At 41.4% G+C, this 18,562-nt stretch overlaps 1 protein-coding gene across 3 annotated transcripts in view; it reads left to right on the plus strand.

Annotated features, from left to right (window-relative positions):
- Positions 1-18,562, plus strand: part of BCAR3 (BCAR3 adaptor protein, NSP family member) — a 77,999-nt gene that overhangs the window by 25,037 nt on the left and 34,400 nt on the right. For 2 of the 3 annotated variants that reach the window (XM_081916023.1, XM_081916022.1), the window contains one exon: positions 2,632-2,671. In XM_081916023.1, coding sequence (XP_081772149.1) covers positions 2,632-2,671 — 40 coding nt within the window. Of the gene's footprint in view, positions 1-2,631; positions 2,672-17,035; positions 17,064-18,562 lie in introns of those variants that run through there. The other variant, XM_081916025.1, reaches the window with a different exon arrangement.

Below are 18,562 nucleotides of genomic sequence, written 5' to 3' on the forward strand. Positions count from 1 at the left end.
CGCCCCGCCTTCCTACATCACTGGTGGACAGGGAGCTAAACCATGCTCTTGCTCCCCTGTATGGGCCCACACATGGGGTAAATGGGAGACATCTGTATTTAATCTAGTCCAGTCTTCGTTTCTACTCTGAACTGGTACTTTACTCTACTCTGCTGCTACCTTAGTTTTGTATCCCAGCCAGGACAGAAGCTGTGCACATGTCATTTAACTCAGATGAGCATGAATACTGGACCTCAGTTTATAGACTTCTGGATTTTGGAGAGCTTAAAATAATCTTTTCTGAAACAATGCAGAGACTGGAAAACCGAATTCCTTATCAAATTGGCTCCAGAGAAAGTAAATTGCAGCCCATTAAATTTTTTTGAACTTGGATATCAAGTTACAAACAGAAGATCAACTTTACAAACGTCCTCTAAGAAGATGCTTGTCATACATCACAATCTGTCCTAAATGTGTTTACCGCAAAATAAGGCCCTCAGATTTCAGTGGGATTTACTTACAGTGCTGCCTTAGACAAACAAATACATTCACAGCTGGCCCTCTTCATTTTTACTCCAGAATAGATTAATTTGAACATCCAAATGAAACTTTCACAGCACAAGATGTTGTGGTGCGGCGCACTGGGTTGCCCATTGGAAGGGTGTGTTATAATACTTTTGTTATTGTTTGGCAGGATGATTGTACAGTGGTGCCCCGCAAGACGAATGCCTCGCAAGACAAAAAACCCGCAAGACGAAAGGGTTTTTCGGTTTTTGCGACGCTTCGCTAGACGATTTTCCCTATGGGCTTGCTTCGCAAGACGAAAGCCCATAGGGAAATCTCTGGGGACCTCTTTTAAATGCTGGCGGTGGGGAGCAAAGCCTTCCCCCCCCTCCGGACTTCAGAAGAGGTCCAGGAAGGCCGGCGGGGGCGAAAGGCTTTGCTCCCCCCCGCCAGCATTTTAAAAGCGGTCCGGGGGCTTTTAAATCGCCCCGGACAGTCCCGGGGCGATTTCAAAGCCTCCGGTTAGGCAGGCAGGGGGGACAAAGACTTTTGCCCCCCGCCCGCCTTCGGAAGAGGTCCTGGACCTCTTCTGAAGGCTGGCGGGGGGCAAAAGTCTTTGCTCCCCCCCGCCTGTCTTCAAAAGCCGTCCGGGCGCTTTTAAATCGCCCCGGACAGTCCCGGGGCGATTTAAAAGCCCCCGGTTAGGCAGGCAGAGGGGAGCAAAGACTTTTGCCCCCCGCCAGCCTTCAGAAGAGGTCGGGGGACAGACTGTCCCCGGACCTGGTCTGAAGGCGGTTTCCATAGGAACGCATTAATTGATTTTTAATGCATTCCTATGGGAAACCGTGCTTCGCAAGACGAAAAACTCGCAAGACGAAAAGACTTGCGGAACGAATTAATTTCGTCTTGCGAGGCACCACTGTAGTAAGCCAAGCTTCCTTTGGACAACCTATCCTTGAAGTAGCTTGATCATCTGTATCTCACTGCCAAGAGTTAAGAATGATTTTATTGCTCTTCCAAGTGCAGATATGTGATAAAAAGTGTGGTAGAAAATGCAGTAAAATGATAGCTTGTGTATGCAATTAATTTCTAGTTCTTGTGGTTCTGAAGAATTAAGACCATGGGTATAGTCCACATCTCATTTGTAACTTTTGGCATAGCTCACTGTTTGTTTGAATAGAACTAATACCATCCCATGCTTTGTATAAAACCCACAGTCAACACAGTAAGTTGAAAGCAAATATAGAATTCGTTCTATATTTCTGAAGAAGTGTGCATGCACACGAAAGCTCATATAAATAACAAACTTAGTTGGTCTGTAAAGTGCTACTGGAAGGAATTTTTTTTTATTTGGTTTCGACTACGGCAGACCAACACGGCTGCCTACCTGTAAATAGAATTCATTATTGCATCGTTTCCAGGCCTACCTCATGTGTATCTCAGGAGTTTCTTATTTCGAGTTAAGAAATCAATAGAAAGGGCTTCAGTAACTTTGGTGTGTTTATTTTCAATATGTGTTGACATTTTGACAATGCAAACTGAATGTGTGCCAAAACTGTGATTTCTATTTCACTTGGGGAAGGGTTTGATCATCGGACACATTTAAAGGCCCTCTTGGATATATTCAACTTAAATGGCCCCTTCCCCAAAGTGAGAGGGACTACTTCTGTGATGGTTTCCCTTTATTATTACAACACAGTACAGTCCTGTATTTTTCTGATGTGTGCCTTTGATAGTATGGGTTCATTTACTTGAGCAGTTTCACATCTCCTTGCATCTGGTTTTTAAAGAGATATAAATGAGATGCAGTCTTCAGTATTTTTTTCCTATTTGGCCATGGCATGCTCATATAATCATCTCTCTAAAAGGTGAGCATGAATTGTAAACAATCGTTTAAAGTGGTTGTGTAAACTGATTCTAATTCTGCCTTTGAATACGATAAGATGAACATGATCAAGATGCAAATAGTATGTGAATTATAACAATGGCAGATAAATAAACAGATGCTCTACAGTTCCTAAGCTTTCAACTTGTGCGTGTAGTGTGTTGCATTATTCATGCCACTTGATCCAAAAAGCAAATAAAATGTTGATTTTGTTCTAAATCAGACAAAACCTTTGTACTCATTGCTGTACTTCTCCTTTGCAGAGATCAGAATGCTATGGACCCAGCTATGGAGTATGTAAAGGTATGAAATATTATTTAATTACTTCCAAGTCCCTGTAAAAAAAAAATCATTATCTTATTAGTAAATGCCAATAATTGCAAGTGTATCTCTTCTCTGGTTCATTGTTCCACAGTATTATGGTGATTTGATTCTCAAGGAAAAAAGGGGTAGCTAATTAGACTGCTTGTATCAAACAAGTAGAAAGTAGATAAGGTCACTTTGTGACCTTGGTAATTAATCAGCACTGTCACTAAGGGCTTTTTCATTTTCTTTTGATTATATTCCAGTATTCATGGCCTTGCATCTGCAATTTGATCCCTAGTGCCACAAACTGCATTGGGAACAGGGCGCTTTGAGTAGAGTCAAATACTGACCTATGTAGGAAAAAGGAACATTTTATTTTTATGTTTATACTTTAAAAAAAATATATTTTGTTTATATATTTATATAAACAAGCTTTATATGCCATTTGATGGCTTTACAAAAATTTAAAATAAAACATTAAAATTATTGATAAAAACAGTTTATTTGAAAGCAGTCAAAAGATGATTAAAAACAACAGTAGCTAAAAACACACGTAAGCTTCTACATGTCTGGAATGGCTTGCTTGAACAAGAAACAAAACCCAAACATTTTAAGCAGGCACCAAAAAGAATACAGGAAAGACACCTGCCTGATGTCAGTAGGCAAGGAGTTCCAAAGTTGTAGATGCTGCCACACTAAAAGATTGACTTACAGGTGTGGAACAGGTGTTATGAGGCATCTGTAATAGTTGCAGTGCCACAGCTAGATAGCACTGGGGATTGAATAGTTCACAGCCACACCACACAGCATTTTGACCAGGGGTCAAAAAGCACTCTCCTATTAACGCTTTCTGGACTTGGTCCTGTAGACAGGACTGGAGCCACTGTAACACAGCGCTCTAATTCCCTTCCCGCAGAGCCAGTCCAGGAAGATACCATGCTCAATGGCAGCGGTTTTCAACCAGTGAGCCGTAGCACCCTGGGGTGCCTTGAATGACGGCCAGCGGTGCCACAGGCAACACTGGTCTCTGTCCCTCTTTCCTTCTCTGATGCCCTATTGCGTCTCTGCCTCCCAAAGGTGTGCACAGCCCTGGCTTCAAGCTCCCCAGAAGCCTCTGGTGCTGGCCAGGGAGGAGGCACCTCTCTTTGGGGGTGGGGGCAGCTCAGAGACTGGGTTGGTAGCCGCCCGGAGGACTCCCAAGGAGAGAGGAGAGGAGGCTGAGGGAACACTCCGCAAGGGAGGGTGTTCGAAAAGGCTGCTGGCTCTACAGGCAAGGGCTTCTGGGGCTCAGAGCATGTTCCCCCACAGAAAGAATGTAGTTGGTCAAGGGAGCAGTGGACTCAAAAAGGTTGAAAACCTCTGGTCAGTGATATTGAAAGCTGCAGAAAGATTGAGAAGCAGGAGCAAGACTGGACTCATTCCCCTTGGCCCTACTCTCTGTAAAGGTCATCCATCAGAATGACCATGGCCAGAACTGAACCCATATCAAAATTGATCTAAATACTGATTTAATTCTGCTGAACATTAATAGTGTATAGTTTTGATATTTTATAGGGTTTCAAATTGCTTGCCTATGTTTTAAGCCACTGTGGGATATATTTTATTTCTATAAATAAAATTTTAGAAGGCGCAATTCTAGAAGGGAGTCATTTTTCGTATATTGTGACGCCATCATGTAAAAGGCCTTAAAAAAATGTCCTAGGCCTTACAGGCTGATAAGGTACTGCCTCATACTTGAAAGCTGCTGCAACAACATTAAATGTTTCTCCAATTGAAACATCTGGCATGGGGTATGTGTTTAAGCGATTGCAGATACCTGCTTTTTGCCACTCATAGTAAACATCTCCATTATGTGCTAGTTTTCTAACTGCAGGGAGAGTTTGCATATTTTCATATAATGGAAAGTATTCAAATGTTCAACATTCCCAGTTTGGAGGCAGCGAGGGACAGTCCAGGCAGTGGAGCACTCTGTCATTCTCATGATTTGTGTATTTGAGATACAGAGCATCAACTTATTTCAACTCTGAATTAGTTTTGCATACACTCAGTCATAGGCTTGTGCGCTCTCTCTCTCTGTCTGTCTCATTCATTCATATATATATATATATATATATATATATATATATATATATATATATATATATAATGTGATGGTCATTAACAGAGTTTTGAAAGCAGACAAACATAGGCTTAGGGAATGTTGCTGAAACATGGGATGGAGAAAATTATTTCAGTCAGTATTTTAAATTATTCAGTTCCAGTTTTATATGTACATAGCTATTAAACCAGAGCACAAACGTCTTCAGATTTTGCAATGCAGTTTCAGTTAACCCAAAAAAGTGTGTGAGAATGAGTATTCTCCAGAAAAAAAGATTAAAAACCATTCATTTTAGGGGAATGTTCACCATTTACATATAAATTTCATAGTTCTCTCTCTCTCTCTCTCTCTCTCTCTCTCTCTCTCTCTCTCTCTCTCTCTCTCTGTGTGTGTGTGTGTGTGTGTGTGTGTGTAATTCATAGATAGATAGATAGATAGATAGATAGATAGATAGATAGATAGGTGATAGATAGATAGCCCAATAATGATAAAAAGGTTCCATATGTTATTTGAACTCCCTTTCTGAATGGGATGGAATTAGTGTTGACAGTCAAACAATAGCACGGTCAGATCCTGAGGGTGCTCAGGTGGTTTTTTTAAATAGCTAACTTTTATTCTCCCTTCGTTTTGTGTTAAAGTTGCACAAGAAGTGCAGTTGCAACTGAAGCACAAAGTCTGCTTGTTTTCCTTGAGCTCAGAGTTAAATCACATTCTGGGCTGTCTGTTGGTTATCTCACCTCTTCCTTTCCGGTAATCTTTTTATAGAAATAAACAACTTCGATACGAAGCTGGTCATAAAAATAGGCCTTCAGCTGTAGCTCTGTGTACTTACTTGGGAGTAAGCACCAATCATTCCAAGTAATCATGAACAGATCAGACTGTTAGACAACAGTCCTGCTTGGTTGCAGAAAAGTCTCACTTCAGCAATTTGTGTCTTTTACACACGGCAGATTACATTCAGGGGTGTTGAAGGATGTGGTTTGGACTGATTCCAAATACATTAAGATGGGATGGGTTCCCTTCCAGCCCGCTGGTGTCCCAAAAATGTTCTGTAGAGCTTCCTGCAGCAGGAACCATAGCATGGATGAATGATGTCTTCATGACACATCAAGGGCGTGAGAGGATGTGCATGGGCTTATAGTCGCATATGTGCAATCAATGGATTTCACAGACGTCTGGGTAAATTATTCATTTGCTTAAAGCTATAGGTCAGAGGGTCTCAGACTTTGACCCACCAGGCCCACCCCAAGTTTGGAAGTTAGCTATTGAAGCCTTCTCAAGTGTAACTAATGGGGTATCTATGCAATAGTTCCTCCTAGTTTGACCCAGTTTGGGACTAATTCTCTGCATGTGACAGGAAGAGTAAAAGCTCTTGCAGTGATAAACCTTGGGACAGGCACATGGCAAGCTTTGCAGCATCTGCTGTGGTGTGGATGCTATAGCTGTACCATACGTATGCAAAAATTAGGAGTAGGTACAGTGCTGTCACTTGTATCTCAACTTACTTTTTAATTTAATTTTTTTTTTAAATTAAAAGCAAGGTTTCTCTGCTCTTAGATCTGTTCAGAAGTTTGAAGGCAATAGCTAGTAGGATGGGGAGAACTTCCCTGAATAGGATTCCTAGTGTTTGTAGGGCAGGCCTAGAAAAGCGCTTTCCCCTTCCCCATAACTAGCAGAGTAAGAATAAAGAATTCAAAGCAAAGGAATATTTGCAAATTTGTACTGCAAGTTTAAGAACCCAACTTCATCATTTTCAATGTTTTTTACTTATAAAAATTAAATTTCTCATCAGTTCAACTCTTGCATTGGCCAGTCTCAGTCGTCTTTATATTTCAAAACATAGGAAGATGTCCTGTAATACAGATTCTCTAGGTCCCAGCTCACTGCAACCCAGTCAGATGAGTGGGGTATAAACAATAACATTCTGTGTCTCAGTTTTCCCTGACTAGGGTCCCTGTTTCCATAAATGAGGGATGAGGATGAACTTAGCTCAAAGATTGCAGTGGCATGCTCAGTTGGTTATAGCAGGTGTTGACAACTCTTCAGGTTGCAGGTTCGATCCCTGTATGGGCAGCTGCATATTCCTGCATTTCAGGGGCTTGGACTATATGCTCCTCAGCATCCCTTCCAACTTTACGATTTTACAATTCTGTGTGGCACGGGGACATTCTGCAATTTGTTTTAAGATTGCATGGAGATTATACGCTAGTAGAAATACTTCAGTATTTTCTGTTAGTGGTAGAACAATGGCAGAAGAGTCAAAACAACTAGTACCAAGCAGCTTTTTCACCACCGACCTGATATAGGATCACATAGTAGCATTTCATAGGATTAAGCCCCTTTAGAAGCTAGTGTTGTCCTGCCAAATGCCTAGGAATCTTGCCACCACTACTGACCCACTTCCAGGTTGCTTATCAGCAGCGGAAATATGGGTAAGATTCACTTCCACATCTTGGCGGGACAATGCTGGTCCGATGTTACTACTAAGCAAATGGTCATGACATCTTCCTTCAGTGGATAAAGTGTGATCTTGCCAGACTTATTTGAGTGAAGATAAAAGTTTCTCCAGTTTTTAAGAAAATAATTACAGCCTGCATGTGTCTATGCAATAAACAGTGCCGAGCTATGATGGCCATTTAAACTCTATTTATAGTCTCTATTTATAGTCTTCATTTTGAACAATACCTTTCATCACCTGTGCTTTCCTCTAGTTTGACAAACGCTTCTCTGTGTCTCCGAAGCAAATTATTAGTCTTGCTTTTTGGATGTAAATTGGCCTTGGATACAGCAGTGGAGAGTGAAAGCAGAAGGAATTAATGTTGCTCAGGGACATGTGAGGAGGGATATTTTTAGCCTACTCATTTTTTCCTGTTGTTGCATAGATTCTTGGGGAGGAGGCATTCTTAATGGTTCTTTAGGTCGTATGTGTTAGCGTTAATAGCTGAATGCAAATGAATGCATTTTATAACCTCTAAAGTATTGATGCATTAGGTCATTCTGTGGATTAAAAAAGGAGGCTGCTAATTATTCAAAAACCAGTCTCGGGAACAAGCGAATGTACTGATCTGCTGGAGTCTCAGTACTGAGAAGTGGCCGTCTGAGGAGGGCTTTTCCTTTGTTCTGTGAGCTCTGATGAAACTGGTCACAGTTAAATGGCTCTTTTAGAGTTGGGCTTTTATTCCCCAAGGGAAAACAGGCCAATCTTCTTTGGGATGGCTGCTTGCAAGGAGCTGTGAAAGAAATTCTGTATTTCCTCATGAAAGAGAAATGCTTTTTAATAAGGCAGAATAATAGCAATAGTCAGATGCACCTTAGAGGTTTTGTTTTTTGTTTTGTTTTTAATAATATGGAAAGGCAAACTGGCTTCTAGAGGATTTCCTCACCGTCTGCCTTTCCCTGAGACTGCACATGAGCAGCTTAAATGCCTTGTCTCTGTGGGGGAGAGCAGCTAAGACAGTGCCAGCTGTGAGTGCAGAAGAGAACAGTACCGGAGCGTTTGCAATAAAATTTGCAGAAGCTCTTTGGCATTGCCTCCCTCCTCACCCACTGTCAGCCCTGAAAATCTGTTTTGCATAGAATAAGGTTTGTTTCTGCTGTGTATGGATCTGGAGAAAGGAAGGTGGAAGAATGAATCCCATCACTGCCTTAAAAGGAAATATTACTGTTGAATACTGATGTTGGGCGCAAGCTTTGAAGAATAGCTCTTTATAGATGACTTGGCGGAGGATTGTCTGATGGGATAGAACTGCGGAATTTATTACAGTTTCCCCAGCGATTACAGTCAGAAGGCATGTTCTTAGTTTTCCCACTGGCATCGCTCAGAGCACCTGTAGGGATGTAACTCTTTGAATTGCCAGTTGTTGAGGAATTACAAGCAGGGGAATGCTATTGCCCTTGTTTCCTGCGTGCAGGATTCCCAGAAGCACCTGGGAAACAGAAGGTGCTGGACTAGAAAGGCCTTTGGTTTTATCTAGCATCTGCTCCCAGTAAAGTGATCATAACAGGTTTCTTTTTCTGAAATCTAAAGATCTCTAGTGCACATGCAAGGAACATTTTAAAAAGACACTCCCACAAAATGTCCCCCCAACAGCAAAACAGGGACAATGATACTACCAAGGAAAGACTTAAGTGAGGACTGCAAATTTACTGTCCACAGGTTGGAAAAGTTGTGTTAAGCCCTTGCAACATGATACAGTTCTGAATTCACTTTCAACTGTGTGCAGAGAGGAACCAATAATGAAGTTCATATGGTCCCTTGTGATAATACCCAAGACACCCACTCGTAGAATTCTGTATCTTGTTAGCCTTGCCCTCTTTCTCAGATGGAACTTTCCGTTCTAAGCTTTTCTTTCACACATTGATTCTGGACAGAGATAGCTTGGCCCCTGTGATTTTGGTATTGGTGCTCTCAAGGCTGGATTATGCAGTTGCTCTGTGTGGGACTTCTCTGCGGTTTAACTTGGAAGCTGCAGCTGGTTCAGAATGCAGCAAGCTAGGTTGTGTTGACTGTGGTGCTCCATTGACATTACGTTTACTCATTCCTCTGCTAGAGGAGCTACACTGGCTGCAAACATGCTATGGGGAGCAGTACAAGTTTCTGCTTCTAGCATTTGAAACCCTAAACAACTTGGGACCATTATATCTAAGAGGCCACCTTGCCTACTCTGTCTCTGGCCAGCAACTGCACTCCTCATATGGGGCGCTGCTGAGAGTACCATATTCTCCATAGGTGCACTTGGCCTATACTAGAAACTGAGTTTTTAGGTTTGCAGCTCCAGCTCTCTGGAATCAGTTACTAGCTGCAATCAGACAGTGATGTTTAGGTGCCTGTTGAAGTGAAACCCATTCATTATGGAAGATCAGTTTAATATCTGATGAAATTGTTCAGCTGGGCAGCATTCACCTAAGGAGCCCCACCATGGAGGTCTTCTACAAGACCTTCTGCTTGAACAGGGGGGTTCCTTTCTCTGCCCTGTGCCCCAACCCCAAAATGGCTTGGAGGGGGAGTTCACAAGAACCCCTAAAACAGCATATGTGTATGTGTGGGGATTGTTCAGTATGTCACATTCTGTTTAGCTGAAACGCTCGGGCAGATGGAATAATCACAGTAGCTTGACGTTGAATGCCACCCATTGTTTTGTTTTTGTTTTTGAGTTTGTATGGAAAGTTTTATTGTTTCGAAGTTTGCTGAACTGATTTTATTGTTCTTAGAGCTTGTGTACTCTTGTTTTTATCGTGGACATAACTTTGATGGCTTTATGCTGTGAAGTGGTCTCTAAATTTGTATAAGAATAATAAAAATAAGAATTGTCCCTGATGCCCATTGACCACCCACCCTCAGCCTCTTAACCCACCCACCCAGTTCCTGCCACTCATTGTTGGTTCTGCCCTTGCATTTCCTTTGGGAAACATTGATCCGCATGGCTTTGCAGCCCAGGCTGGTGTTTTATAGAGCCGACCTCCCCTGTAGGAAACATTGGTACTCATCTAGTGACATTTATTGGGTGGTAAATCAAGAGAGAACTGAGAGCAATTGCTTTTATTACTTTTGCCAAATTAAAGCTAAGCACATTTTTGCAACTCATTGGTTCTTTGGACAATGATTGCACTCGTGACCGGTTACCGGCACTAATCTTCTTGCCATTGTGGGTCACACACCCACATGTCAGATTAATGTTTGTGCCAAAAAAGATAAACTGAAACAGTTTCTCTGTTGGACACGGAAGGTTGGCTTTTTCTGAAGCTCGTCTTTTTGGCATTACTAGATTTTAAAAGAGGGTCATATGAAATCTATTAAGAATGGTGCTTCATGTGAATCACGACTGGCTTTGAAAATTTAGTAGAGAACACCTTGTTAACTGTTTCAAATTATTTGTAGTTTATATTTTGCTCTTCTTCTTCAGAGCAGTTTGGGAATTGTACCTCTGTAAAGGTTCTCACACCCTTTACAAACTTCAGTTCCCATGAATTTTTGGAGGAAGCCATGGCTGTTAAAGTGTTATAAGAGTGCTTTGAATGTGTGATGTGCATGTGACCTTAGAAAATAAAGAAATAACCAATTACATAAATACATGAACATGACCAAGCACTGTTTTATTTTTAAAACCAAATATAGGAACATCACATTCTTGTAATAAGGATATCCTATCCAAATTTCATGTTATCAAGCTTTAGAGTGATGCATGCCTGTTCTGGAATCTGCACATCATCCACAGTTGCACCATTTAGATTCCCTACACATATTTAAAGTGCATGAAGGTAACTGATGATGGAAACTAGGAGGCAACAACATTAAACAAGCATGAGTATATAAAATGAGAGTTGTCATAGTGATCCATAGTTAAAAGTAGAAGTTGACAAATGTGTCCTCTTTTTTTGGTCTTCAGAATATGGCAACTCTAATAGGCAGGCATGACAATGCTTCTGCTACTACCTGCCCTTTCCTTGTGATGCTGGTAGCCTTAAGCACTGCTATGGTTGTCCATCCCACTTGTCCAGGGTGCAAGCCTGGACAGAGTGTGTATAAAGGTCCTGGGCTGCCCAGTTGACAAGACCGCCCCCCGCCCCCGTCTCAATGTGGTCCAAAGAAAAGAAAAGCAAAATGTTTGGCACCAGCTTGGCTGCAGGAGTTGCTAGGAGGCGGCATGCAAGGCACCATCCAACTGTCTTAGGGACAGCACTCCAGGTTTGTGTAGGGTGTACTCCTTAGCCTTTTCTTCTCCCAAAGATGTCCCACAAGGCAGTGTGTTCAGGTTTTTCCTCAGGGTTTACTCCCAAAGTCTCACAAATAGGTATAGCCATAAGGCAGCAGAAGTTCAGAATCAGTATTTTCCTTCTCTTAGATGGGGCTACCTTCCCAAGTTGATGAGCCCCATCTGCCCCTCAGTCCCCTATTAATCTAAAAAGGGATATGTATATACCCACAAACGTTCGAGTGTGTGTGTGTGTTTGTTTGTTTTAATTTTCAATTTAACTGCTCAGTCTTATTTAAACTTCTGAAAATGGCAGACCAAGGCAGTAATTGACAGGTGTCTTATACTGAAATGGTTGAACATAAATCGCTGTGGTTTAGCTGTTGCTAGATCCACTTATGCAATGTTCCTTGTGGTAATACACTGCCCTCTAGTGTGACAAGTAGAATGATTCCGCCCCCCATTGATACAAAAGAGAAAACAAGTTATCTGGTATTAAAATGTGAGATACTCTGCTTAAACTTCACTTTGGACTTGGACAGATTCTCTGGAAAAGGATAATTATAAAATAACTGCTTTAACAATAATTGTTATCCAGCCCATACTGATAATACTAACACTGAAATGTTTAAATATTTATTTGATTGTCATTGAATCTTCCCGTTTCACTTTCTATCTTCTCCTACCACACCCTTGAGAACCGCAACTCTTGGGCCTCAGTAATTGATTGCCCTGACTAGCTCACAGAGTTATTTAAACTGTACATCTGATATGGGTTAGAACTCCAAAATTTTGTATGTATACGGTTCGTTGGTTCAAGACTATCATATTATGTTTAGTCAGTTCTCTCTCAATACAGGTTGCTTGGTTGGTTGGTTGGTTGGTTTTTAAATAGACACAGGTTCACAGATCTGCATATCCTTCAATTAGTGCAGATGCCCAAGAAGTAGTGGATAAGAAACCTAGGAAAGGAAGAGAGATAAAAACTGCACTCCTAAGTGGCAAAGGTATTTCTAGGCAATTCAGAAAGCTGACATTTGGGGCACCCTGGTTACTAAAAAGTTCTGAAAGTAGAATGAGGCATTTTTGCACCTTACTCAAAACCATTTTGCTGGAGATTCAACCTTGGCAAGTTTCTCAGCTCCTCAAAAGAAGGAAAATAAAGGAGCTGCACTGCAGTGTTTCGTTTTTGAAACAAACTCTCCCAACATATTATTGTTATCCATAGGGGGGTGCCAGAGTGTAATTTCTTGCCATGTGGATACTAGATTCAGACTCTTAACACAAAAGAGGTGCATTGTGTTCCTCCATGCAGCAGGGCCATTTAGTTAGCAGTAGCATGCATAAAATAAGCTTTGTCAATACATTTTTACATGTATTGTCCAGATTATATTCACCCTATTTCATAGAAGAACAATTGCTTCCTAGAGCATGGGCAACACCCATTTGTTTCTTGTCCTTTAACAGAAAACACTAGCTGTAGTTGCAGTTGCCTTCTTGGGAATGAAAACTTCCTTTGCGACCTTATGACACAAAGATATATATATATAGCTTAGAATTTAGGGATTGTCCTTGTACCATTTATTTATCTAGCCCAGTGTTGCTTATCGGAGATGGAAATGGTTCTGCTGCAGTAGTGGGGAACCTGCAGCCCATGTGCCTAATCATGCCTTCCAGGTCTCTGAATTTGATCCATATGGCCATTTGGGGCAGAGACAAACCTGTACTGCTGCCTTTTACTCTCAAAGAGCATGAAGAGGCTGATCTCCATCTTAGCAGAGATAAGGCTTTGCCTGCACCCAGGGCTTGAACTTTGACTCAGCTGGTGTCATACAATGTCAGGTAATTGATAGGTAAGCTACCCTGCCCTCCTGTCAGAATGGCCTGTGAAGGGTCAGCCAGTTCTAGATTCGGCCTCCTGGCCCTGTTTCAGAAGGTATTTCCCACAACGTACTAACCAGATCCTTTTAACTGGAGATGCCATTGATTTAATTTAGGACCTCCTGCATGCAAAGGATGTTTCTTACAGCTGAGCCGTGGTCTCTAACTAAAAATATTTTTTTGGGCTGTCACTATTTTGGAAATGGCTGAGGCTCAAAGATGAAACTCATGCTTTGCATCTTCAAGGTTCCTAGTTAAATCCTTGGCATCTCCATTTAAATGATCCAATGAACAAGGGTGGGAGATACTGCTAGTCAGAGCAAACAGGATTGAGTTAGAGAAAATGATGATTTGACCCTGTGAAAGGCTGCAGATAGACATAAGTTGACCAGTTTGTGATGCGAGTCCTTGGACAGATTCTCTGGAAAAGGATAATTATAAAATTGGGACACTAATTGAACAGTATGTTGAAGAGTGTGTGTGGTGTTGTGTTGTTTCACAAGGTGGGGAGAGTTGGGAGGGCAACCAGTGGAAATTGGCAACCCCACATGTCGCAAGCTGGAAGCGGCATCCATTTGCACCAGGAACCTTCTATTTGGTAGCAGTGGGACAAAAGAATATTCATGTACAGTGCACTATGAGCAGAAAAGCTTCTCATACCACCATTAAGTCACTTAAAAACTGCTGTCTGTGTTGAGCTTCACTGTGGAAAGCTTTGTTTTCTGCTGACCTATAAGCATTGGCAGCAGTTCTTTAGAGGAGTGGTGCAAGACTTCAGTGGTGGAGTCATGTTGTTTATGTAATGTGCAGAAATGCCATGTGAATGCTACAAAAACGGGGCACGTGCAAAAGACTATGTTAGTGCATGCATACATGGATGGAATAGCACATTGCTGGCTTCCAACCTGCCAAGATGCAATTTAGATTTTGCTGAAGTAGATCTCGGTGGAAGCATGTTTTTAAATTTGAAACCAGTGAGATTTAGAAGTCCTTTGTGTTCATCTTCTGACTTACTTTACATGCCAGTCACTTGGCTTTGACTGTACAGTCATACTTTGGGTTACAGCCTCTTCAGGTTGTGTTTTTTCAGGTTACGGACTGCCAAAACCTGGAAGTACCAGAATGGGTTACTTCCAGGTTTCGGCGGTCGTACATGCGCAGAAGCGCTAAATCGTGCTTTGTGCATGTGCAGAAGCACTGAATTGCAACCCGCGCGTGCGCAGACATGGGTTGCGAAAGCGCATCCTGCATGGATCACGTTTGCAACCCGAGCGTCCACTGTATTTAAAATAAGTAGCTTGATTTTTGCAGCTATGTAAGTGCTGTTTTAATTCTGAATGGTCACATTAATATGAGGTGTGTTGTTAGAATAGTTTCTAGTGTTCACCCACTTTGAGCTTGAATCTACGAACAGATGCTTTCCTCTGACTGTTACATCCGTATTCTGGCAGATTATAACCGAGTGCTGACTAGAGCTTTTCTGTTGGGTAGATCTGATGCTGTACTTTCATGCAATACACTTTCAGTTTATTTTTATGTGAAGAGACAACAAACCTCCTACACCAACTGCTTGCCAGACGAATCTCAGTAACCAGCTATATCATCACAATTAGTAGGCTTAGGGAATATATGACAACTGCTGCTTTGTTATTTTGCTCATGACCTTAAAATTGACCTTTGAACCTCCCTGGCAGTTTGTTCCCATCTGTGTATATGGTTCCCATGGGATAAAAAGCAGGAGAGCTACTTTTAAATCGAATACAAAGTGACTTATCCTAGGTTGGTTCTACATTCACATTAAAGGGACAGGAAATGCAGAGATACACTTTCAGTGTTGTGCGCAAAATGCCCTCAGTGGATTTCGTCTGATGCAGAAGCCCAATCCCTTTTGTGTGAAATTGGATCAATAAAGTAGGCACTAAGTGGAAACAGTTGAGATGTAGAATGGTCATGTGTTCAGCTTTGCAGAGGACAGTCCTATTTGAAAGGTTGTCCTGGTCCAAGTCAGTTTTAAAGATAAAAAAACCATAAAAATGGGCCTGTATTTGGAGAGCCAACTGAGTAGAATAGAATTGATCGATTTTATTTGCGTTTGTCACAATGACAATTACAAAACAGAGGAATAGTACAGATACCAACCATCACAATTAGTTGCAGATTAGGACTCCAGCTAAGAGAAACACCAGAGAAACAGGGACAGAAAATAGCACTCATAATATATGACCCTAATAATTATCAATACAAACTGAGATTAACAAGAACATCAAGCATACTATTGTGAGTGGTCCTGTTTGCTGTTCACAGCAGAAGTCTTTAGGAAATTATAGTGATTTTTTTTTTGAGCTGCTATTGAAAAAAATGGCCACCTTGTTTGTAACAGCTTTATTGTGGCCTGCCGAAAGATCACAATTGGGATGAGTGAGGATCCAACCAGCTCTTGCTCACAAAAGGTTTCCCAAAAAACAAGCTCTGAGATCTCTATATAAGGCCATAGTCTTTTCCACAATGGTGAGATGCATTGTATTTCTGTTTAAATTAAAACAGTTATTTTTAATTTTGCATCTGTCCATATAACTTAAGAGGTGTACATTTACGCAAATCTGTGACGTCTTTCTTTCTTTTTTTTACAATGCCTAAGTGACCATCCTATTGAATTATTGTCATTTTTAGCTGTTCTGAAAAAACACTTTTTGTTTTGTAAGCTATTGCAGGACTCTTTTGAGCTGAGCATTGATGGAATATGAAAATACCAAAAAAAGATGTGTGTTTCCTATACTTGCAAAGAAATGTCCCTGCAAGCATCAGCAAAACTTTTATTACATCACCAGTAGGCCTATAATCAAAATCTGCTTTCCTGAGCATCTGTTTGCTGACACAGCAGGTTTAGGGATTATAATAAATCACTATCCAACTAGATCGTCTCAGTTTCGTTGCAGTGTTTCTTATTTTGGATTAGTTCAGGCTTCCTCAAACTCAGCCAGATGTTTTGAGACTACAGTTCCCATCATCCCTGACCACTGGTCCTGCTAGCTAGGGGTCATGGGAGTTGTAGGCAAAAACATCTGGAGGGCTGAGTTTGAGGAAGCCTGGATTAGTTAATCCAGCAAAGCTCTTCTACCCTGTCTGCACTTAGAATTTCCATCAGATACAGTCAGAACAACAGGAAAAAAATATTCTTTACCGAAACTATAGAACAAGGCTGTTAGGAAGAGAGCTGTTCCCATAATCCATCCCCTGTCTGGCTGCTCTGTGAACACATTATGGACAAGTTATGCATCTGTTTGGCAATGGATTTCTGGTTCCTTCTAAAATTAAACACCTAAAATTAAACATTTGGATGTTTTCAAAACTATATATGGCTGGTCATGTGCTTGAAACTATTTAAATGCTTTCCTCATAATAAACATATTGTGGTGGAGAATTCCAGTAACTTTTTATAATGTCAAGTGGGAGGGGGGAGATGACTTCTTTCATATTGCCTGCATTGGGGAACTTTCATGTTCAAAAAAATATTTTCTGGCCTGTACTCTGTTTCAGATGTTTGGTTAGAAATCACAAGTTGGAATGTTCCCACCACATTTAAAAACAACGCTGTCACATGTATCTAAGCACAGAAAACAAATTGATACAGGATGCTATGCAAAAACTCTTTTATTTACAGCATGCTAACTTTCTTGCATGTATTCAAACATGCAAATCCTTGCTCCACTCTGAAATGGTAAGAGTCCAGAAAGGACTGAACCACATGTTGTTTTTTTCAATGCATGGATAGCTCCGTTACCTTTTAGGCTGCAGTCTTGTAGCCACTTAACCTGTGGGCGGGATTTGCTTCTGAATAGAAATATTATGAGGTTACGATGTTAATGTTTCTTAGTTATATTGGAGGATTCCTATCTACTACAGTGGTACCTTGGGTTAAGAACTTAATTCGTTCTGGAGGTCCATTCTTAACCCGAAACTGTTCTTAACCTGAAGCACCACTTTAGCTAATGGGGTCTCCTGCTGTTGCCGTGCTGCTGCGTGATTTCTGTTCTCATCCTGAAGCAAAGTTCTTAACCCGAGGTACTATTTCTGGGTTAGCGGAGTCTGTAACCTGAAGCATCTGTAACCTGAAGTGTATGTAACCTGAGGTATCACTGTTAACCACCGCTAACCCAGAAATAGTGCTTCAGGTTAAGAACTTTGCTTCAGGATGAGAACAGAAATCTTGCTCTGGCGGCGCGGCAGCAGCAGGAGGCCCCATTACTTAAAGTGGTGCTTCAGGTTAGGAACAGTTTCAGGTTAAGTACAGACCTCCGGAACGAATTAAGTACTTAACCCGAGGTACCACTGTAGTTCTATATTAATTGCCTCAGCATTGGGACTGGATTTTAGATGGTGTGAAATTGCACCACAATGTCATTTGACATGACTTGGTAGGTGAGTTTTGCTTAGAGGTCTGACCATTGTATTGCAGATTTGGAGCGGCTTTTCTTCCAGCTGAGAATGCACCGTGTGCTTGTTTTTATATGTATGTTGTTCATTCTTTGCAGTATATTACTTGGATCACTAACTTGACACATTTAGGACCCTTTGCTCTGCAAGTTCCTTTCTACAGGCCTTCCACTTTCTGCTCACGGCGCATTGTGGTCTGGATTCTGCAATGCAACCTATAATTAAAGGAAAGCATTGAAAGGGATATGTTTTAAAAGTGCATGGTGCCTTGCATAATCCTTATTTGTGTCGAGCTTTTTATGTCCAGAACCATAGGGTATAGACTGACCTTTATTTCTGGTCTGCCAGTGACAAAGTTTGGCTTAACTTGTCTTTTCAAAGGAACTTGCCCCCACCCACTCCAGAAGCTGAAATCTCCTGTTTCAATTGAAATCAATGGCAGCAATCCCGTGGTTTTTCAGTTGCCTCCTACCCAAAGGCTGCCCAGAGAGCTGTAGTAAGTGCTGCTTTCCAGAAGGCTGCATAATTGTGTGCACCAGATCTGGCAATTGACCGACTTATCTTCTAATTAAATAGAGGAAGGCTGCGTTTGCTTCTATGACGCTAGCAGCTGCTGTGATGATGCTACTGGCTGTGCTCTGTTGTTGCTGCATGACAGGTTGTCAGCAGCTTCCTATTTCAAGACAAACAGTCTCGACTTTTTTCCCTTGGTTACCTGTGCGCTAGGATGTAACCTTGTAGATGATGAGTAACAGAGACATGCAACCCCCTAGGCAACCAACT

The sequence above is a fragment of the Podarcis melisellensis genome (genome assembly GCF_964234715.1).
Source record: "Podarcis melisellensis genome assembly, chromosome: 6".
NCBI lineage: Eukaryota > Metazoa > Chordata > Lepidosauria > Squamata > Lacertidae > Podarcis > Podarcis melisellensis.